This window comes from Podarcis cretensis (assembly GCF_951804945.1).
Source record: "Podarcis cretensis genome assembly, chromosome: 6".
Lineage (NCBI taxonomy): Eukaryota > Metazoa > Chordata > Lepidosauria > Squamata > Lacertidae > Podarcis > Podarcis cretensis.
Genome location: NC_137175.1, coordinates 92,574,986 through 92,599,547, shown reverse-complemented (window position 1 = coordinate 92,599,547; position 24,562 = coordinate 92,574,986). Strand labels below are relative to the sequence as shown.

Below are 24,562 nucleotides of genomic sequence, written 5' to 3'. Positions count from 1 at the left end.
TCAGCACACAAATGCTTCAAATGGGACTGGCAAGTTGTTGCATAGGCACATCTGTGATGTTATGATAATTATGCTGCAATATTGCTAATGTTCAATAATATATGACTTACTGATAAAATTGTAGCTTTTCTGCCAAATATTAGAATTGGGGCAGCATAGTAGGATATATGCACAAAACCTGTGTTATGATTTTCCAGTGCATTCCTTCTTTCTGGGAATACTTCTTATATGGTTATCTGCAGAGCTATTCGTAAGACAAAAACTACCTAATTGAAAACATGTTCTGCTGCAAAAACTCCGTTTCACATAGCAAAGGAGGGGGAGACAGTGATTTGCTTGAAAGAATAGACAGCAGCATTTGGGTAGTGGATCCCAGTTTTCAGACATGTGTCATTACAGTTTTGAACTTCTTGGCGCCAGAAGCCAGGATTTCCTGATGTTTGAGCTTGATGTAAAATGCATTAGTGCTCTGGGGCATGAACAGCAGAATTGCTATTCCCCAGCGTTCGGAGTTCAACTGCCCATCTCTTCAAATCTGACTTGGTGTTGGAAGTTAAAATCATACTTAATAGGAAGGCTAATTAAAAATAATTGCAGAAAGGCGGAATTCTCTTATATAGTGTGCATTTCATTCATTCCATAATATCATTCTAGGGCATTTTAATGCTTAACTGTTTACAACCTAATAAGAATCGTATGTTTCTGTGCTTGAGGCTTCCCCGTCTCAATTTGAGAAACACTTTCAGCATTTCATCAGCTGTTACTGCATTTAACACAGTACTACCACACACATGTTTCTCGCTGTCTTTTGGTTCTTTATTAGATAACTTCCATAAAATAACTTTACCCAGGGGTTTGTAACTTTGGGCTGCCCTTGTATCCAAGCCAAATATTTTAGCCACCACCCCTTAACACAGTAGTGTAGTGGCAAATTCAGAAGTGCAGGGTTCTTCAGTGTCTTACTTTGTTTGGAGTTCTGTTGAACTCCAATGCTGGATGAGGGTAGTATTGCTTTCTGAGGTTCAGCAAGAAGACGACGATGATGAACAGAAAAAAATGTGGGGTTTTTGCACAAAATAAAGCACAACTCAAAAGCGCAAGTCTCACAGACACACTCAGAACAAAAGTGTGTTTTGCTTTATTTTGCAGAGCAGAGTAATGCAGTTTTCAAAAGTTTGACTAATGCAGCGCCCAAGTGAAAAATACAAGGTAGTGATATAAATGTGCATAAATGAAAAGCCCTGCAATTTCAGAATAACAGGGTCCTTGCCAAAGTAATAGCAATTTTGCTTTCAAATGAATCCAGTTTCAAACACTTCTCAGGAGAATGGAGGGGGAAGGAGAAAACGGAGAAAATAATTTTCAGATAGCCAAGGAAAATCATAGCCAGAGTAGTCCCTTGTTCTAACTAAGTCATTGGTTGATGCTTCACACAGCTAAAACAGGCTAACCATGTACAGTGGAACCTCGGGTTGCGAACTTTGCCCCGGGATGCGAGTGGAAGTCACACGGCGGCAGCGGGAGGCCCCAATAGGTGAAAGTGTGCCTCATGTTAAGAATGGTTTTGGGTTAAGAATGGACCTCCAGAACGAATTAAGTTCATAACCGGAGGTACCACTGTAGAAGGGTAGAAGGAAAAATGTAGGAGCCACAGCCACCCCAGTGGTAGGTGAAAAAGCAAATAAAATAAATTTGCTCAACCCAGGCCTTTCAGCACAAATGGGCTAGAAGATCCATTTGAGAACCAGTGTAGTGTAGAGAGACTTGCTAATCAAAAGGTTGGTGGTTCGAATCCCTGCAAAGGGGTGAGCTCCCATTGCTCGGTCCCTGCTCCTGCCAACCTAGCAGTTCGAAAGTACATCAAGTGCAAGTAGATAAATAGGTACCACTCTGGCAGGTAGGTAAATGACATTTCCGTGCGCTGTCTGGTTTCGCCAGAAGCGGCTTAGTCATGCTGGCCACATGACCCAGAAAAACTGTCTGTGGACAAACGTCGGCTCCCTCGGCCAGTAAAGCAAGATGAGCGCTGCAACCCCAGAGTCATTCGCGACTGGATTTAAAAGTCAGGGATCCCTTTACCTTTATAGTGTAGTATTTAGTGTTGGACTGGGACCTGGGTGGTATTTAGTTTAAATTTGAAATGCTCATTGCAAAGGCATTGTGTTCCATTTGTGAATGGAGGTTTTAAAGTAAAGTTAGTGATTTTTGGGGTGGGGGTAGAGTATTACAGTTTCAAGATGGTAGGTGTGCCGTAAAAATGTAAGACTGTCACGAAGCTGGTTCTGTATGTACAATTTATAAGCTGGTAGGTTAAGACATTCTAATAAGGAAAGCTCGTATGTCTTAAAAACAACACAGGACATAGAGTAAAAAAGTGAAGACTTTGCCACACATCCTTTATTATATATTTGTCACACTTCTATCTTTCCTCAGCTAATGACAAGTCGTTTGTGGTTTGTAAAAGCTGCTACTACCATGGTAGTGTTTCCTTACCTTTTCTGGCCATAGTAGAGCAAGATATGTCACAGTCTATAAAATTACTGCAGTTGCTTTTGTTTCAAAATTCTTTAATATTTGTAGATGGTGGGAACCTAATCCCAGTATACAGTGGTACCTTAGTAGTCAAATGGCTTGGCTCCCAAACAAATCAGCTCCCAAATGCCACAAACCTGGAAGTGAGTTTTCCGGTTAGGTAACATTTTTCGGAAGCTGAATGTCTGACACGGCTTCCAGTTGAAGCTCCTGTAGCCAATCGGAAGACGCGCCTTGTTTTTCCAACAGTTTCGGGAGTTGAACGGACTCCTGGAACGGATTAAGTTTGAGAACCAAGGTACCATTGTCCTGTATTTGCAGTGAAGAGTTGTCATGCAGGTGGGCAGCCCAGGTGGGCAAGCAGATGGGCAGGTGACCCAGGTGAGCCACATAGGAACTGTCAGGACAGACTACCTTCCCATCAACTGGCTTGCTCTGCCACTACCTATCTCAGACTGATGCTGCTATTTCAGCCTCTACAGTGGCAGTGGCCAAGGAGGCCCATGCAAGCCACAGAGGAACAGGCAGAACAGAATAACGCCTCAGCACCTCTCCTCTTCCGCTACTGTCATTGGCCACTTTCCCCTTCCTCATCCTCCACTGCTGAGGATGAAATGATAATTGTTTGAGGCAAGCAGTAAGGAGGGAAGGATGAACTGTTTTGGGGTGCCATTATTGCCCAGTGATGTAACATGGGAGCTTAGCATGGTGCATGGAGGCAGGAGCTTTGAATTGGCTCCACCACTATGCACTGAGGTCCCTGCCGCTTTTGCTAAGTGGTGGTGACCCGCAGTGTTGGCAAGCTGGGAGAGTAACTGAACCCCACCCATGCCAGCTCACCAGCCACTATCAGGATTGGGCAGTGGTTTGGGCAAACTGTAAGAGGATGGGGGGCTTTGGAATGAGCTATAGGGGCAGGGTTGGCAAGGTCTAAGGGAAGAGAGTTTGGTGATGGCAGGAACAGCCCCTAGTATGCATATACTAGTACTATATCATTATACAGAACCATGTATGTGCCTTTATTCGGATAAGGAGAACTTTATGGGGAAGTAGGCTCATGTTTGCAGGTCAGCAAACATAGAGGTATATCAGATGCATGTTTTCATGTGCATTTGAAGATGGATGATACAATCCACACTGCGGTGCTTTTAGCTGGTTGCAGATTTTGATGCTTATCTGGAGTTGCTAGCCATCATAACTTCACATAGCCAGAGTTGGATCCTGGCATTAGTGGCTACGTTGGCAGCGACTCTTAATCATTACATATAACTTGCACTTTTGTTGAATGTTCTTAAGACACTTCTGAGTTCCCTTTAAGTCCAGTGAAATGAAGTGATATTCGACTTTTAGCACTTGGACATCATTCATTTGCCTACCCTCTCCAGGAAGAACTGAATTAGATTTTATTAGCAGATTGGGCCTATAAACCAGTAGTAACGTTTTATTAGTTTATCACACATCAGCATTAGCAAACTGTAAATCTACTTCAGTGAACAAGAAAAGGTCTCTAGAGGCTTTGAAAAACTGGTGTTTCCAGAGGAAAGAATGTTCTAATCCGAAAAAAGGTATGACCTTAACAGGCAAATATCTTCCTTCCCTCCATTTCCAATGCCCAGCTTGGGAGTCCTGTTGCATTCAAAATGCAACCCCCACATGCAAGGAGGTGGTATTGGAGGTTTTGAGGGAACCCAAAGTCAGCTAAAATCCCCCAAAAAATATTTAGACAAAAGTACTATAAGGATAGGGACGCGGGTGGCACTGTGGGTTAAACCACAGAGCCTAGGACTTGCCAGTCTGAAGGTTGGCGGTTTGAATCCCCGCAACGAGGTGAGCTCCCGTTGCTCAGTCCCTGCTCCTGCCAACCTAGCAGTTTGAAAGCACATCAATGTGCAAGTAGATAAATAGGTATCGCTCTGGCGGGAAGGTAAACGGCGTTTCCGTGCGCTGCTCTGGTTCGCCAGAAGCGGCTTAGTCATGCTGGCCACATGAGCCGGAAGCTGTACGCCGGCTCCCTCGGCCAATAAAGCGAGATGAGCGCCGCAACCCCAGAGTCGGTCACGACTGGACCTAATGGTCAGGGGTCCCTTTACCCTTTAACTTTACCATAAGGATATGAACCCCCAAAACAGCCCAACGAGGATTGAATCATAGAATTGTAGAGTTGGAAGGGACCCAAGGGTCATTTAGTCCAACCCCCTGCAATGCAGAATCTCAACTAAAGCATCAGTGACCAATGGCCATCCAGCCTCTGCTTAAAAACCTCCAACGAAGGAAAGTCCACCACCCCCTGAGATGGTCCAGTTTACTGTTGAACAGCTTTTACCATCAGAAAGTTCTTCCTGATGTTGAATCAGACTCTCCTTCCTTGTAACTTGTATCCATTGGTTTGGGCCTTGCCCTTCAGAGCAGGAGAAAACAAGCTTTGAATATATTAGATATTCCTTTCATGTTTCCCCCTTCAATTCTGGGCAGAGCCGCCGGGGGCTCTTTCTCCACCTTTATCAGTGGGTCCCAAGCAACACCGGCTTCCCATCTCCCTTTCACTGCTGAGGAAGAGCTGTAGCTTCTCAGGAAAGCATCCAAACACATTTGCAACTCAACTTTCAAGTACTGCCCATGCCAGTGGCAACAACATCAGCTTGCCTGCTTTATGCCCAGGTATTGCTGACTATGGTGTTACAGTGGTGCCCCGCAAGACGAACGCCTCAGAAGACGAAAAACTCGCTAGACGAAGGAGTTTTTCGTTTTCTTAGCCACTTCGCAAGACGCATCTCCCTATGGGCTTGCTTCGCAAAATGAAGCTTGCCCCGCAAGCTCCGGGGATAGCAGGGAAGCGTAGCGCGTCTTCCCCGCTGTCCCCGGACCTCTTTTGAAGCAAGGGGCAGCGGGGAGAAGATCGCTTCTCCCCGTTGCCAGCCCCACAATCTCCGGGGACAGAGGGGAAGGCGCGCGCCTTCCTCTCTGTCCCCGGACCTGTTTAAAGCAAGGGGCGGCGGGGAGAAGATTGCTCCTCTCCGTTGCCTGCCCCGCAATCTCCGGGGACAGAGGGGGAGCAATCTTCTCCCCGCCGCCCCTTGCTTTTACCAGGTCCGGGGACAGAGGGGAAGGCGCGCGCCTTCCCCTCTGTCCCCGGACGGTCTCCATAGGAACGCATTGATTGATTTTCATTGCATTCCTATGGGAAACCATGCTTCGCAAGACGAAAAACGCGCAAGAAGAAAAAACTTGCGGAACGAATTAATTTCGTCTTGCGAGGCACCACTGTACTTAGTACCTTGGTTTGCATACATCTTGGTTTGCATATGTTTTGGATTATAAACACGTCAAACCCAGAAGTGCAACCTTTTTTTGGATTACGAACAAAAAGATTTTGGGGACGCCATTGGCAAAAGCGCGCCTTGGGTTACAACCTGTTTTGGTTTACAAACGGACCTCCAGAATGGATTATGGTTGTAAACCAAGGTACCACTGTATAACTAAGACAGTTTTATTCCCGTGCTGCTTTTTAACATGTCACATTTCACCAAGGATCTTAATCCTTTGTACCTACTTAATCCATATTACAAAACACCTTGGATTGTGTCCATTGTTAGTTATACTTTGTGCAGACCCGTTGAAATTAAAGGATCCACTAACTTGGATCCATCATTACCAGTGGTTCTTCTCTGAGTAGAATTTAGTTGGATACAGCCCCTTTCTTGAAAGTGGAGGTACCTGTCAGTTAGAGCAGGGAGCCCTGCCTCATACCACAAGAAAAGACAACACAGTGGGTTGGGGTCAACTGATGCGCTGCTTGGCTGTAGGAGTAGGAGTTTAATTAATAATAATGAAAAGAAGTTCAAAATTATATTCACTGTCTGAAATGCTTGCAAAAAATAGGACCCTTCTCCATGATTCCAAATTGAAAAATAAATGTTGGGACCTTATTATTTAGTGAAACCTGTTTGATCATCATCAGAACATTTACTTATTAATGGTATTAAGCCTATTAGTCAAAATTGCGGCCAGGGTTTTATATCACGGATGGCGTAAGATAGTCTTGGCATTCTCCAGGAGTTCTGGGGTTGGGGGAGTCTTTACTTCCAGGTCTTCTGGCCTCTTGGCTGATGGGCAGGGCCTCTAGCAAGAAGGGCACATAAAAGTGTCCAGCATAATACTGTTCGGTTAGCAGTCAGCAGGGCTTTGACCATACACCTATCTAAGCCATTGTAACTCCACTCCAACCACTTATTCCTTTTGCAGGAAAGAGGCACTTTCCTGGACATGGAGTTGGGTCATGGTTTACTTGCATTCTGACCTCAAAACTTGAAGAAACACTGTTTCTAGGGAGATATGGTCTTTCGTATCTCAGCTTTTCTCCTTCCTTTGAAAAACTACACTTTTCCAGATTCAGCAGTGCAATGTACAGGTGTGCTCAGGGATCTTCACTACAGAATCAGGCAGAAACAGAATGCTGCTAAACTCTGAGAAGTTACTGCTATTATCATTGGTCAATGATGCTGGCAACCAAGAGGGCTGGGAGCAGCTAAGCTCTTGGGAGAGTTCAGCCTAGGACAGTTCATTTATAAATCCTCCCATTTCTGAAACACTTCTCTAGCCTTAGTCTCAGTTTTTCCATTGTGTCTACGGTTGTCCAAAGACTGTGAAACCAGAGATCTGTCTGGAGAGTTCTCGTTTAGATGTTGTTTCTCCACAGACTCTCCCTCGGCTTACCGTACTTTTTCCATCTATAAGACGCCCCCATGTATAAGACACCCCCTATTTTTGGGTACTCATATTTATGAAAATGGGGGGGGGGAGAGAGAGATGGCCCAGAGTATAAGACACCCCCTAATTTTTGACATTATTTTTTAGGGGGGAAACCTAGTCTTATACACAGAAAAATACAGTATTTGGTGGTGCCTCTGCGCTTCTAATAACTTTTTTTTACTGCTCAAGTATATTTTCTACACTTCAGTCATGTTGGGGTGTGTGTGTGTGTTTCTGTTTGTAGGTGGGAGACAAACATAGTCCTGGAGTGGTCACATCATAGGTCTGTTCCCATTAAATTGTGCTTTTAGTATTGAACTGTAGTGAAAAAACGGGGAGGTGGCTGTGCAACACTGAATGAAACCTGCCAGGTTTTGGTTAACCCGTTTCCAGTTACATGCATGTTTAGGGAAGCTTTTAATGTTTGATGCATTACAGTATTTTAATATTTTGTTGGAAGCAGCCCAGAGTGGCTGGGGAAGCCCAGCCAAATGGGCGGGGTATAAATAATAATAATAATAATAATAATAATAATAATAATAATAATAATAATGCAGGTCCTGCTATTCCGATGCTCATTATACAAAGATCCACTTATCCAAACACAAGGAGCTAGTACCCAAACTGTGCTGTATACAATACAGATTTAGTACCGTAAGCAAATAACCAGCCTTAAAGACTTACTTTGGGTGTTTTGCTGATCCACATCAGCCATTTTACCAGAAACCATGGTGGGAGGTAGGGAGGAAATGGGAGAGTTCAGACCAATAAGAATTTCTTCCCCTTGTTTGCCTTTTGCAAGGTTTCAAGAAGGTTTTCCCAGTTATTTTTTCATCATATGGGAGTCAAAATTCTATGGTTGGGAACACATTAGAAATGTTCTCATAGGAAACAATGGAAATGGTCAACTCATTATGTGAATGCTTGTCTAACAATTTCCTGAGAACGCATTGTGTTTGGATAGCAGGACCTGCACTTTAGGCCTTGAAGAAGTGTGTCAGTGAGTGAATGAGTGACAGATAGCTCTGACAATGAATTTTGCTAAGCAACTTGCAGTTTGTAGAAGTTTTATGATTGCTTCAGCAATTAGTTTTTAATTATTTCATGAAATATCTGTGAATTGTAGTGAGTGGTGATAATTCGGAGCAGAACATTTATCTGGTGCTTTTTTCAAGGAGACTGTGTTTTCAGCTGTTAATCTAGCTCAAGTATTTAGCTGCATTGTTTTCTCATATGTGGCTCTTTAACTCACTTACACCTGCAGTCTGGTCAGCATTAATACATACTGAAACTGGGTCTTGAATGTTGGTGCAGTAATTTCAGGTTCCTCCATGTCCTACGAGAGAACAAAAAAATTGTCCATTTCTGAAACTTAGTATTAATTAATTCCCATGTTCTTGCTGCTCCCTGAACTTCCTCCAGATGTGATGCTTGGAATGGACCAGCTCCTGGGTTACAAGCCATCTGGGCTGTGTAAACTGATTTGTGCCTATATTAAACAATAATTGAACAGAATGCGGAAGACTTAATAAAGAAAATGTACATTGCCTGTAAATCCCAAAAATAAAATATTAAAATGTAGTAAATGGGCATGGAATGTGCAAATGAAGACCTGCTCATTTTAATGTGTTTAGCTGTGACCTTCTCAATTTCAGCCCAGAGGAGGGGGGGAATCTATTTTTCTCTTTTTAAAATAAAACTCCCCTATAAAACTGCTTACAGAAGTATGTGAGACAGAAACAAGGAAATATAATGTTCTGAACTTGACTGGTCCAAACCACTTGAGCTGCTGTGACAGCTCATAAAACAGAACAGTTTTTAGGTGGACTCTGTTTTAGTTGCCAGAGTGAATTTTCTTGCAGGAAGTAGCCTGAAGGTTTATTTTAGTTTCCAGACTGCAGCTTTGATCTCTCTGTTCTGTCGCTTCTCAGGTTACATAGCCCTTTTTCACTGCAGTAAATCTGCAACAGTTAAATGGAATAAAATTTCCTCCTCCTCACTGATCACATGCTGTTAAATGCCAAGCCACAGCCAGCAGAATGTTTGCAGAGCTCCACTGCATGGTACAAAAGCAGTACAAAAGGTTTAATCACCTTGTCTTTCTACTCTTCCTTCACTACGAGTTCACAAATTCACTTCACAATAGAGATGCACACAGTGGAACTCGGATTTGCTGTCTGTCTGATGAAAGGGCAGCTATGTGCATGCTTTACTCATGCGTAAGAGCAGCTTTGACAGTGATCCAAACCACAAGGACGGCAAAATGTCTCACCAGGGGCCCAACTCAACATAAAGGCTTAAAAAGAGGATTGGACAAGTTCATGGAGGCAAAGTCTAGGGATGGCTACAAGTCATGGTGACTCTGGTGTGCCTCCACTGTTGGAGACTGTGTCTTCTGAATATCAGTTCCTGGAAACCACAGGACAGGAAACTGTTCTCATGCTTGGGTTCTGCTTATGCGCTTCCCATACATATCTGGTTGGTCACTGTGAGAACGGGATGCTTTACTAGATGGGCCATTGGCCTGATCCAGTAGGCTCTTCTAATATGTTTTTTAATAATGCAACTCCATGTTTTCATGCCTAGTTAGCGCTTTCCCAGCTTTTCCGGGCTTTGGGAAGGCAGTGCGAGCACTGCCTTCTGAGTAGACATGGTTTGTTGTTTAGTCATTTAGTCCTGTCCGACTCTTCGTAACCCCATGGACCAGAGCACGCCAGGCACTCCTGTCTTCCACTGCCTCCCGCAGTTTGGTCAAACTCATGCCGGTAGCTTTGAGAACACTGTCCAACCATCTCGTCCCCTTCTCCTTGTGCCCTCCATCTTTCCCAACATCAGGGTCTTTTCCAGGGAGTCTTCTCTTCTCATGAGAAGAGTATTGAAGCCTCAGCTTCAGGATCTGTCCTCCCAGTGATCACTCACTGGGCTGATTTCCTTAAGAATGGATAGGTGAGGATTGCACTATTAAATCAGGGATGGGAAATGTGTGGCCCCCCCCCCAGAGGTTGTTCGTGCCTGTTTACTGACCCTGCTGGTTGGGGAGAGTTGTAGACCTGGAGGGTCAAAGGTTCCCCATTCCTGAGCTAAATAAATTAGGTGAATTGAGGTTCTTTAAAAAAAAAATTGGAGGAAAGAAAAACCATTATTTCTAGAGCTTACTAGAAAGGCTTGTCATAGCTCTGTTACCTTAAAGACCTTATAGACATCTGAGGCCCTTTTCAATGTTGTGAAATTATTGGGTTTCTGCTTTTGTTTTTATTACGTATTTTGTGTTTTTTATATTGTAGTTTTGTGTTGTGATCAACCCTGAGATCTACAGATATAGGGTGGTATAGAAATTTAATTAACAATAATCCTTAACAGTGTTGAAACTTAGCATGTTTTGATAACTAAGGGATGCAGGGAGGATGATGTTATTGTGACACCTATCAGTAGTTGCAAGAATTCAGCCCATTACAAAATTTAGCAGGAGTCTTAAGATGTATGTTGATGAAAAATAACATTGAAAGCAGCTGAGAAATAGGCTCAAGTTTGGTGTGTATTTAGTATTGCATAATGTATCAAACAGTGTAGAGACCAAATTCAGTACTTTAGGAAGGATTCAAACACTAGTTGTATTTATCTGTAGCAGCAGCTACAAAACTAATGATGATTGATCCTTCCTTCCTCTTGTGGATTGTTTTGTTGGTGTGCCGGTTATTTATTTATTTACTTTTACTGTTGCTGGCTACTTTACTTCTTTTTATTTATTTATTTAGAAATTTTCTGGAACACATCTTCATCCAAACATGAATTCCAGTGTAGTGTATGAACTGTAATAGTGTTTTGATGATTTGATTTTAAAAACCAAAACCGACAATCGTAGCAGTGAAATAAGATTTGAGAAGCACTAAGCCAAAAACCATTAAGTTAGCTAAATTAATGTGGTGAATTCTAAAAAGCCTAGACAAATAAAAATGTATTAACCTGGCAGTGTCAGCGCCTCCCTTTACTTCCTCTGGGAGGATATACCAAAGAAGGCCCCCTCTCCTTCCTGGATGTATAAAATATAGCTCTCCTACAGAAGGAACTCAAAGAAGAGCCTTGTCTGAAGATCTTAATGCATGGGTAAGCAAACTAAGGCTCGCGGGCCGGATCCGGCCCAGTCGTCTCCTAAATCCGGCCCACGGACAGTCCAAGAATCAGTGTGTTTTTACATGAGTAGAATGTGTCCTTTTATTTAAAATGCATCTCTGGGTTATTTGTGGGGCATAGGAATTCGTTAAAAAAAATATATAGTCCGGCCCCCCAGAAGGTCTGAGGGACAGTGGACCGGCCCCCTGCTGAAAAAGTTTGCTGACTCCTGTCTTAATGCATGGGCAGGTTGGTATGGGAGCAGGTTCTCCATCAGGATTTGGATCCAAAGCTGTTTAGTGCTTGAAATAACAGCATCAGTACCCCAAAATGGGCTTGGTTGCTTTAGAAAAATTCAGGCTTGAGTGGCTGCGGCTGTGCAGAAACACAGCCCATCCACGATCCACTTTGCAGCTTGTTGGGCATTGCTTTCATTCCTGTTTTTGACTCTGGTTCTTTTAGGCCTCAGCATCAGTCTGCTTTCAAACTGAGCAGGATGATGCCTGTCCCAGCTCACTTGCGTATGTGCCCCGTGGTGCTAAGCCAGGCCTTTGCACCATGAATGTTGTTCTGTGCCAGGTACGGAACCAATATGTGTGACTGTACAGGTGAGCACTCACATAGCTGCAGTCTCAGGTAAACAAGCTGCCTTTCTCCTACCCTCTTGAGGACTGTGCTTATGAAAGAAATTAGGTTTTGTGGGCCACAACGAATTATTGCAATTTATTGGTGTAATACTTTTCATTTTAACAGAATCATAAGAGTTGGAAGGGTAGTTTAGCAGGAATCTCAACTAAACATCCCTGGTGGGTAGCCATCCAACCTCTGCTTTAAAATCTCCAATGAAGGAGAGTCCACCAGTCCTTGTGGGAGTCTGTTCCACTGCCAAACAGCTCTTGCTGTCAGAAAGTTACTCCTTTTTTGTAACTTGAATCTCCTTTTTTGTGACTTGAAGCCATTGGTTCAAGTCCTTCTCTCCAGAGCAGGAGAAAACAAGCATGTTTCCGCCTCCATGTGACAGCCCTTTAGATATTTGAAGATGCCTAGAGTATCTCCTCTCAGACTCCTCTTTGCTACTTTGACATGTCTCAGCTGATTCAGGGATCCTGAATATATGTGGTATTTTTATTTGCTCTGAAGCAGTGCAAGTCCCAAGGACTTTATAAAATGCATCATGTATTTTTGGAACATTTCCTCTTTTGACAAGTTCTCACGAGCAAATTAGAAAGCTCAGCTGCCATTCTGAAGAGGTCCTAGATCATGCTAGCAGCCTGAGTTATCCGAGAGGTTAAGTATTGGCATTTAGTTTACAGTGCAATTTTCTCTTGACAAGGCTGCCAGACCAATAGGAAAAAGAAATATTTGTGCTCAAGAGAAGTGCATATGTAGAGACCACAAGCTTAACTGATGGCTGGAAATGATTTCAGACTAAAAAAACAAATCATTAAGAGTGCAGAGGGGGGTAAAATATACAGTCCTATTTTAACGGATCTCAAAATGATCTAGCAACTGAAGTTAGTATTACACAGTAATTAGCTAAGCTAAGCTGTTCACTACTTTAACTCCATGTCTCCCAGTCACTGCAAAGGTTCCAGGGTGCAACTAGACCTGAACCTGTTTTGCATGTCAGTATATTCCACCAGTGGCAAGAAGCTTGTGAAACCTAAACCCATTGATACATAGTCTAAAGGAGGATGATAAATGACTGTTTCCCCCTCTACTTATAGCTTTTTGTTGGATTTCACAGAAGTGCAACTGCTGTTCTGAACAGCAGGAATTCTTACGTCCAAGACCTGTAATTTATCCAAGCACACTTTGGCAGCTATATAAAAATTTGCATATCTGAAAGGTGGTGATTGTTGAATATTAACTTTGAATTAGATTGCTAGCTTGTTAACACAGTGCGGAAGAGGGTGGGGCTTGAGTAGCTATGGTTTTGAACTATGAGCATGATATTCATTCTCATGTGCACGTTTTGTTAGCAAAATTAATGTGTACTAGTGTGGGTCCATTGCTTGTTGGTGCATTGTCTTGTCCCCATATACAAAATGGGGATTATGGTGTCACTTCTATCGGCAGCTTTAGAAAAGGAACCGTTAGCTGAACAGCTTTTATAATTATATTTTCTATTCCTGTAACATACCATGGGACCTTAGCTGAAGGACAGGCAAGAAATATTATTTATAAATCAATCAATCAAACCTTCAAGTAATTCTGGGATTTATTTATTTTTTAAAGAAAATTAAGGAGATCTATGAAATGGTAGGGCATTGGTACAGAGACAAGGAGTGATTTCTTGCTGATTTCTTTGTGCCACTTCTTTGTAGTTGCTAAAGCGTTACTTGAATATTCATTCTGGAGTTCCAGCTGCAGAACACATTTTTATGTTCATATAAACTTTTTTTTTAAAAAACAATCAAACCAAAGCTTAAATTCTACCACATCGTGGAGGCCTCAGAATCTGATTTTATGACCCTGGGTCATGCTATGATATAACCAAATTTGCAACTACTCTGAGCACATTAGTTGGTAGGGAGAGTAGAAACATTGAACTTTCATTGTATAAATTCTACCATCAATTTTAGAAGTCAGAATTTGTGCTAATAGGCGTGAAGTGATGAGACCTTCATTAGTTTGTATAATAACTTTTAAGGCCTCACTGGTACTTATTTATTAACTGCACAAAGTCTTGTTCTCTGCATGGAATAGTTTAGGGGTTTCTCCTAGTCTGTTGCCTGGAATGTGTATTATTCATAGTTTTCTGCTTCCATCTGAAGCTTAAAGGTTCTCTTGTGTGGGGAAGAAAGGCAATGAAGAGCAAAGCCAACACATTTTTAGACAAGCAACTCCTAGGAGTATTATAGATCTGGGCTGATTATCAGGGTGTCCTGCAAATTGGTGACAGTCTTTACTATGCTTGTCCCATACCAGCCACAAAGTTATCTATGAGTTACCCGTTTGTGAGGGTCCCCTTATTTATATGTTAGTGTTTGGGTATGATTGCTCCTCTCTCGTTGTTGTTTGCCACACTGACTAAGAAATGCCTAAAAAGTTCTGTACCAGCACCATGTCTCCATTGGACTTCTGACACTGGCATTAAAACTATCCTTACATTTAAAACTTTAGACACCAGCATTTCAATGTGGGAACTGACCATAAGGGAGCAGCAATTATGCCACAAAAGTAACATGTAAATTGGGCCAGATTCACAGCCTTCCCAGTGATCTTTCCAGTGATCTGAATGTTTTAATATTATGTTGGTTTAATGTCTTAAATTGTCATAGCGGAGCCATCACATACGCAAACCATTTGGAAATAACCAAAATGTCTCAAGCTCTGAACTGTAAGGCTCTGCACCTAATTACTTTCATGTTTATTGAACTAAAGGAGTTGATTTGATCGGAATGTAATTGAAACCATGATTCCCCTCCCCTACCTAATTAAAAATATGTTCAGGAGTAGTTTTGAGTAGGTTGAAGTAAATTGAAAGTGACTGGAAGCAGCTAACAACATCCAGAGATGAGGAGAGAGTGCCATCTACCGGTTCAAAAAGGCTTCTGGCTTGGCAGCTTGCTCCTCTGCCCCCTTGTACCCAGAAAAGAAATGCATGGAATTGGGCACAAAAGGTTTTGCCAGCAGGGCAGCTTCTGTTCAGTCTACGGAGGATGCTTCCAGATGGGTGCTCAGTTTGCAGAAGGGCTGTCACAATATCACCAATAGGCCATTGGCTATCAGGTTTTCCTCCAGAAGGGTAAATCCAGATTAAAAGGAATGTGTGGAAGTATGGGCTGGCCTTTTGATGATAACGACATGTGGATGCTGCAAAAACTTGCACGCGTGAGAAGCACCAATTACACAGAGGGCCATCCTTTAGTGGAACCAACATTAAAGATTTTTGAAGCCAAGATTATGTCTCACCTCTTATATGGGGTTACCGTTGTAGGGAGGAACTTGATGTAGTACTTCAAAATAGATTCCTGTGTACAATATTGGCAGTGCCACATTAATACACCTGGAACACTACACTCTATAAGGCCTTAACTCTATAATAAAGTTCGTATACACAAATCCATGTTTCTGTATTGGGCGAAAATATCATTGCAGCCAGAACAACACTTAGCCAAAAGATGCTTTTTGGATTTGCAGAAAAGAGAAGGCTGGGTAAAATCTCATAGAGGTCTGATGCAGAGTTACTTGATCTCCCCAACAGTGATATTGGTAGTTGCTGCTGGTCACAAGAGTCGAAATACCGTGTTTAGCAAAGATGCAAAAAAAGATATTGAATATATAAAGAATTGCCACCCTGCTACTTGGTACAGTGGTGCCTCGCAAGACGAAAAGAATCCGTTCCGCGATTCTCTTCGTCTAGCGGTTTTTTCATCTTGCGAAGCAAGCCCATTGACAGGTTAGCGGATTAGCGCTATTAGCGCTATTATCACTGCCTTAGAAGGTCACCCAGATGATTTGAAAATTAAATGGCTGCGGGCAGATGTTGATAATTGCATCAGCTCTAAGGAGGCACCATTTACACTAGTGGCAAGAAAGATAAGGTCAACATTTCTGGATAGTGGAAGTGCCAAACCCCAGGGATGCTGACCAGAAGGGATGCTTTTACATTTTGGACATTGTAGATTTGTCCTGGTCTGGTGCATGAAATGTCTTTTGCTTTGCAGCTGTGCGATTTGTGCTCATACTGCTTTGGCTATTGGCTATAAACAATAAAATAAGATGATGATGATGATGATGAATACTTGGGTATGATGGACCAACGATTTGATTGAGTGTAAGGCAACATTTTCCATGCAAAGCACTTCTGGCTACCTCTGTGTTAATTGCTGCTTCCATGTTACTCTGGTCACCCAAGTAGCCTTAATTTCATGGAGAGACAGCTGATTTGAACATAAGAACCAGGTCTCTAAGACAGGGCAGAGACTTCAACCCCCAGCAAATGGTTGATACCAAATAGGTACATTTCAATATATTTTTGCATTCTGGAAAAAGTCAGAGGGGACCTTGCACTGCATGATGTCTGTTTGCAAGGGTCAGTTTTCAAATGTCAACTCAGGTGTTTTTCTTTTCTGCATAGCGTTGCTGTGGATGGATTTGGCCAGCCCATGGGTATCCCAAGCCGCCCTACCACTGCTTACGGATATCGGCCGGATGAACCATACTACTACACCTTTGGGGCCCGATAAAACATCCTGATGTATTAAACTATTGCCTTCCCGTATTCTTGAACTGTAGTTAAATTAAGACTTATCTCCGTCTTCTTAGTGCATGGTTATACAGTTTACGGGTCTTTATGGTGCATTTTCTTCTATATGTGTTGCAAAGAAATGTTAGTCGTTCTGTGACTCCCTTTTTGTACAGTTTGTGCTGTATGTTGAAATCTATTAACTGGAATGTCAACACTTGTTATGTATATTAAGCAACTAATTTAATTGCTATTAAATGCAGGTCCTGTAGACCGTGGTACTGAATACTAAGGCTCTGTGAGTTTTTAACTAAGCTTACTACTGTTGATAGTAATAATAATAATAATAATAATAATAATAATAATAATAATAATAAAATTTATTTATATCCCGCCCTCCCCAGCCGAAGCCGGGCTCAGGGTGGCTAACAACAATCAAACAATCAAACAATCAGATAATCGCACATTCTAAAAATATTTCATTATAAAAATCAATTAAAATCAAATTAATGGCAACTGATTAAGCAAGATTCTGTGCAGGTTGCCAGAGGAGGGAGTCAGGCTGCGCCCTGACCAAAGGCCTGGTGGAACAACTCTGTCTTGCAGGTCCTGCAGAAATATGTCAAGTCCCGCAGGGCCCTAGTCTCTTGTGACAGAGCGTTCCACCAGATTGGAGCCGCAGCCGAGAAGGCCCTGGCTCTAGTTGAGGCCAGCCTAACCTCTCTGAGGCCTGGGACCTTGAGGATGTTATTATTTGCAGACCGTAGGTTTCTCTGTGGGGCATACCAGGAGAGGCGGTCCCGTAGGTACGAGGGTCCTAGGCCGTATAGGGCTTTAAAGGTTAAAACCAGCACCTTAAACCTGATCCTGTACTCTACCGGGAGCCAGTGCAGCTGGTATAGTACCGGATGAATGTGATCTCGCAGCGAAGACCCCATAAGGAGTCTCGCCGCAGCATTCTGCACCCACTGGAGTTTCTGGGTCAGTCTCAAGGGCAGCCCCACGTAGAGCGAGTTACAATAATCCAGTCTGGAGGTGACCGTCGTGTGGATCACAGTGGCTAGGTCAGGGCGAGAGATCCAACTGCTTAGCTTGGCGGAGATGAAAAAATGCCGCCTTTGTTATAGCTGTAATCTGCGCCTCCATAGAGAGGGAGGTATCGAAGATTACACCCAAACTCTTAACGGACGCTGCTGGCACTAATTGCACCCCCGCAAGAGATGGGAGTTGCCCCCTCAGTCCCATGTCGTCCCGTCCCAGCCAGAGGACCTCTGTCTTCGAAGGATTTAACTTCAACCGGCTCCCACGTAACCATCCAGCCACAGCCTCCAAGCATCTGATCAGTGTGTCTGGGGCCGAGTCAGGGTGGCCGTCCATCAACAGATAGAGTTGGGTGTCATCAGCATACTGATGGCAGCCCAGCCCAAAACTCCGGACAAGCTGGGCGAGGGGGCGCATAAAGATGATGATGAGCAATCATTTTAACTGGCTTCTGAAAAAGTAATTGATTTATCCTTTTTAATGTCCTTGAAGACGGCTGAATAACACCCTTAAATCCAGGGTTGGCCACCTTCTATGAGACTTTACGAACAGAGACATACTTCGTACACCTGCTACAAGTGATATGTTGCATTAGTGTCATTGAATAGTTCTAACACAGGTGTGCATATACTTTTGTGACCATGCTGCTTGCAAACTGCAAGAGACATCCTATGCACATGGTGCTCTGTGTTGTTTGAATACAGGGTGTGGTGTCAAAATGGTGAAAACCAATAGGGCAAACTTGGAAAAGGTGCATATATCTGAATGCCAAATGTTGACTTTACTCTTCTTTGGCGCAACTGCCCTTAATTTACCTCTACGTACAAGGTGTGTTTCCTGAGGAACTTGTATTTACGTGTGTACAAGCATAGGTGGGGGATCCAGACCATAGTGACATTCTTAATTAACTGAGACGTAAAAGTACAATTCCACATTTTCCATATTCATATTCTAGAGCAGTGATGGCCAAATTTGGCTCTCCAGCTGTTTTGGGACTACAATTCCCATCATCCCTGGCCACTGGTCCGTTAGCTAGGGATGATGGGAGTTGTAGTCCCAAAACAGCTGGAGGGCCAAGTTTGGCCATCACTGTTCTAGAGGAAAACCGTTGCTGTAGACCAGAGCTTTCCAAACTTTTCACGTTGGTGACACACTTTTTCGACATGCATCATTTCGCGACACAGTAATTCAGTTTTGCATCATTTCGCGACATAGTAATGCAGTTTTACTAGCAAACTGGAGGTTAAACGAACCCCTTCCAGCCCCAGGAGAGAGTTCGTGCAACACACCTACACACTGCAGCCAACACACTTAACATGTTGCGACACACGGTTTGGAAAGCTCTGCTCTAGACAGAATGTGCCTTTCAAAGTACAGGTGTATCTTTCTGCTTAATTATATAGCAGTGCCACTCCAGGAGAACACTTAGGTTGCAAGGAGCTTCTTTGCCAAGAAGCCCAGCCTATGCTGCATGGAATAATGGTGTGTGAATCAGGACTGACTATATAGTAGACATTAACAGAAAGATTCATCTTTGAAACACAGACCCTCCACCTTCATTTGTGCCAGGTCTCTCTTAACTATGCTGCACTTTGTATATCACTAATATGGCAAAACGATACTAATCCTGAACTACATTTTATAAACTGCAATGGACGTTTTGACTTCTCCCGTATTTGAGCTTCAAAATGACTTGGCAAACCACATCCTAATGTCTCCATATCGTATGGAGCAAGGATCATACTTGGTGAAATGAAAAATGTGTGCTGGGGGAAAAAACCCCAGACCTCCCACTCTGGTAATTTCTTTCCATGTTCATTTTGCTATCCAAAATACTCCCAGGAAATATCTCCCCAGAGTCCTTTTACTACATTTAATGGAGAACTATTTGTTTTAATGACTGTAGAAGCTGTCTGTTTGTGTTGCTTTTTTGTTAAAATGCTGAAGCAATTGAGTTGGGGGGCCTTAGACATACGCAGACCACCTGCCTTGAGTGTTTGGTTCTCACCTCAACGACTCACACTTCAGACCCCTTGAGTGGTTACTAGCAGGTTTCCCAGTGTGCTTTGGGGCTAAACACACAAATCCCACAGAAAGGAACTATGGAAATAAATTTTAATAGCAGCTAGACTGGTTTAATCTGATCCTGGATGCAGTCCCATAATATATGAAGCAGGAGGGTTTATTAATTTCTGTAGTATTTTGGCACTATATTAAAATGCCCCGGCTCATGCTAGCTTTCTCCAGATGCTGGTGGCGTTATTAATGTTACTGACCCTTACACGTTGCCCCACTACACAGAATACATCCTTCACCTGGGCTTGTGTCTGATACTAAAATGAAAGATTGATTGTCCATAAATTACTAATATGCAATGCGACAAGCACACAGAGTTTATGTGTACAGAGTTAGGCCAGCATCTCCTACAATCTAGGGGCTGGATTATGACTTTCAAATACTGGCTAAAAATTCATTTTAATACAGACACGGAAAGCTTACTAACTTCTTTATTGAGAGATACTCATAATTCTACATGGTTTTCTGATACTACTACTACTACTACTACTAATAATAATAATAATAATATCTTTATTGTCATTGCCCCCTCTCGGGAACAATGAAATTTACTTGGCTGCTCCATCCACCCAGGTAGGGCACTCCACACAAAATCAGAACAACTATAAAAGCACTAATTAAAATACAGTATAATACAGCAAGGAAGATTAGATGACTTTCAAAGTCCAGGTTTCCCATTCAGGGCCGAGATCGCTCTGAAGAAGAAGCTGTTCTTGAGACGGCTCGTTCTTGTCTTCATCGTCCTGTATCTCCGTCCCGACGGCAGGAGCTCGAAGAGACAGTGACCAGGATGCGATGGATCTTTTACTATGTCCAGTGCCTTCTTATGGCACCTTGTGGCATAAATCTGCTCTAAGGTGGAGAGTGGGCAGCCAACAATGCTCTCTGCTGCCTTCACAACTCTGCACAACCCCATCCTGTCCTGGGTAGTACAGCTTCCGTAATAAGCCGTAAGTGAGCACGCTCTCAATGGCACAATGATAGAAGGCAAGCAGCAGTTTCTGTGGAAGATGGTTTTTCCTTAGGATTCTCAAAAAGTACAGTCTCTGCTGCGCCTTCTTCACAAGCCCCCTTGTGTTGACACTCCAGGACAGATCCTCTTGTAATTCAATACCCAAAAATCTGAATCTCAAACTCAGGCAAATAGGGATTGCAATAGGTTCCCTTCTTCTAGTGGATGACTCACAAATCTCTCTCATCAAGCAGAGGCTGCTAGATCATGAAACCCAAAAATTCTACCCCTCCCAGCCTTTTTATGCACATCTGCTTATTTAGGATTGCAGCCCCACCATGGTGTCATGCCTAATAATTTAGAAACTTCATTGCAGAGCTTTTATGCTAGCTCGTCTAAATGCATTCCCCTATCATCTGTATTGTTTGGAAGGTTTCAAAAAATCCCCTTCCAGAACAGATTCTGTCCCTGTAATAAGAAAACACCAGATACATCACATAATTTTGGATTGCCCACTTCTCTACACCCATCACAGAGATCTCCTGGTGACTCCCTTACAGCTCAAAATGTTGTTTTGCAAAGAGTCTGTAATCTAATATTTGCTGAGAGGTGCTACTCCCGAAACCAAGATTCTTTCTGGGTACTTAGCCGAGATCTTTAAAGCTAAATCTAAAGTTGCCTGATTTATTCAGTGGTGGATATCTAGTCTTCAATGGCTTCAAATTGCAAGAAATGAGATTCCGACTAAACATCAGGAAGAACTTTCTGACAGCAAGAGCTGTTCCGCCTCTTGGAGGTTTTTAAGCAGAGGTTGGGTGTGTTAGGATATTGATGTTCTGTTCCACCTTAAAACAGATGTGTGGATTGTTGTATGTCACATGTCTGTTTACACTCCAGCACAGCTTGCTGGGAATTTTTGTGTGGATAGCTTTTGCTTTTGCTGCTTGCTCTTGGACACGAAAGGGAGAAGACATGTTTTTCCTTTATCCTGACATACGCTGAATAAACTGCCTGTAAATATACTTTCACAGCTGTCTCCTGCCACTTCTGTTTGTGCAGTGTTCTTTTCTCTGCAGATTGGAGCGTGCTCCAGCTTCTGAAGGCTTCTGAAACTGCGGGTCGCTGTTTCATGCTGAGCCAAGGACCAGAGATCGCCCGGCTACCGGCCAGTGGGCTGGAGCTAGCTGGGGCTGGCAAATTGCCCCTGTTTCCTTGGAAGCATCAGTCATGGATGCTTTAGTTGAGATTCCTGCATTGTACGGGGTTGGACTAGATGACCCTTGGGTCCCTTCCAACTCTAAGATTCTATGATTGTCCCTTTGGGAAAGAGAACTTGCAAGTCAGTGCTTCCAAATATGTCTGGTAAGTTTACATTCTTCGTAATACACCCCGTCTCCATTTTTCTTGACATAATTCTAATCCTACAGGTGACCTTCCATTGAAGAGCTTTCTTGATCCCTGAAGGCGTTCAGGAAATATACTGAATTCCTCTTACCTCTGTAAAGATGACTTTATTTAAATCTTCCAGCCTTTAAAATTTGAATAATCCCCTGAACAGATGCCATCAAGTTATTTGAATAATTGTTGTTACAGATAATTGTCAGAGAGGCAGGAATTCTTCTTTTTATCCATTTATCTATTAATTTAGTTATTTTCCTCTGTTCTTTTTTCTCTTTCTCTTTTTTATATAATTGCATTTTGCAAGGATCATGAGAATTACATTTTATATTTTCTTTCTCTTTATTCTTCTTTTTGATATATAGCTTTCTATTCTCTTTTTATAAATGAGTTTGGATTTCAGTGCTCAATATCTTTAAAACCTTCAATAAAATTGTCAACCACCCCCCCCAAAAAAAAACCCGCAGCAAAATAACTGCAAAACTTTGGCACTGGTTTCCAGGGGATCCCAAATGTTGGGGTTCATAGTTGTTAAGTACGAACCCCATGTTTTATATATCAATTATTCCTTTTGTGGGGTGCTGCAAAACACAGGGTTTTCCACTGCAAAAAAACTGGAAAACTTTGGCACAGGTTTCCACCCTTCTTCCTAAGAACCGTTGCTCCAAGCAGCAACCTGCCATCTTGTCCCCCTTTATCCAAACCTGTTTCCCTCCCCCAAAAGGGCACATTTTTTCTTGTGGGACGTCATGCCTCATGTGACCTCCCCTTCCCAACGCATTTCTTCTGCTAACACGCATCTGGGGAAGGAAAAGACAGCACCTGCATAGCCAATTGTTGTTTATTATTATTATTATTATTATTATTATTATTATTATTATTATTAATTTATACCCCGCCCATCTGGCTGGGCTTCCCCAGCCAACAAAATATTAAAACACAGTAATCCATCAAACATTAAAAGCTTCCCTAAACAGGGCTGCCTTCAGATGGCCCTGCACTGGAGTTTTATTTCCTTGTGTCCTTAACTGCATCGCTATCAGTCACCTTCTGAACAGGAGAACTGGTCCAGCCTGTGTGTTTTAAATCTAACGCCTGCCACCTTCCCTTCAATACTCCAAACTGTACCATTTATTCAATTGCAACATCCCCTCACTCTAGCACAGGCTTCCTCAACCTCGGCCCCCCAGGTGTATTTGGCCTACAACTCCCATGATCCCAAGCTAGCAGGACCAGTAGTCAGGGATGATGGGAACTGTAGTCTCAAAACATCTGGAGGGCCGAGGTTGAGGAAGCCTGCTCTAGCCGTTATGGGTGCGCCCTTGCAACCCCCCCCCCAAAAAAAAAACTAACTGTAGATCTGTAACAATCTAAATAATTGTAATAAAAATATACACGGTCATGGGGACAGAGATGCCCTGTCTGAGAATTGCAGAACATTCAATGAGAGTCTTTTGGGGGCTGTCAGTAGATTGAGGACAGGCTTCTTATATATTCATTTGTAAGAATATTAATTTTTATATCCCCCCCAACTGATGGGACTTGTGCTCAGGGCAGGATTACAGATTGAAAACAAGAAGGTGTATGTTGGAAGTGTAATGAAATTGAGGGGTTTTTATTCACGTGGCAGTCCTGTAAAATAATTAAGGAATATTGGGAAACTATATATAATGAATTGAAAAAGATACTTTAAAAAATCTCCCCAAAATGTGAGATTTTCCTCTTGGGGATGGTAACAACAGAGGTCCCTCCAAAACAAAAGTGTTTACTACTATACACCACCGCTGCAGCTAGAATCTTATTGGCACAAAGGTGGAGAACAAGTCTAGTCCCCACTAAAGAAGAATGGCAGTGTAAAATGTTCGAATATGCTGAACTGGCTGGTCTGAGGAACAGGATAAGAGAAAACAAAGGTAAGGAATATATGGAGGAATGGACAATGTTTATTGAATATTTCAAGAACCAGTATAGACAGATACATAGCAGGTCTTATGTAAATCCAGCAGAGTTGAAATAGATTAAGAGTATTTAATAGATAATTAATTGAATGATTAAAAAGATGTGGATTACGCAGAGCAGTAGAAAAACAAAAGGAACCAGAAAAAGGGTGGAAGGGAAGTCATATGGTATTTGTATATATGCTGTTCAAGATGCTCTCTGTTCCTGCTTTTGAAAATGCAAATAAAAATTAAAAGAAAACAAGACTCACGGAAAACACCTGTGAAAAAACAAACATGAGTAGAATCAAAACCATCCACATATTAAACCCGTTTGCAACGGGGAATGTTATTTTTATACATACATACATACATACATACATACAAATATAAATATAAATATATAGTGGTTTTATGTTGATCTTGTTCTGCAAACCGTCCTGAGACCTCTGGGTATAGGGCAGTATAGAAACCCAACAGCGTAAATAAATAAGAAACCAATAATAATAAAAGATATTAATAATAATACAATAAAATAAAAAATATAACAACAACATGCAGAGTACTGCAATG

General features: G+C 42.4%; 1 protein-coding gene across 2 annotated transcripts in view; it reads left to right on the top strand.

The window, feature by feature from the left end:
- The window catches only part of KIFAP3 (kinesin associated protein 3), an 81,665-nt gene extending 64,794 nt beyond the window's left edge, over positions 1–16,871 (top strand). For both annotated transcript variants that reach the window (XM_079981319.1, XM_079981318.1), the window contains exon 20: positions 16,478–16,871. In XM_079981319.1, coding sequence (XP_079837445.1) covers positions 16,478–16,586 — 109 coding nt within the window. In that variant the 3' untranslated portion in view covers positions 16,587–16,871. The remainder of the gene's footprint in view (positions 1–16,477) is intronic.
- The last annotated feature ends 7,691 nt before the right edge of the window (positions 16,872–24,562 follow it).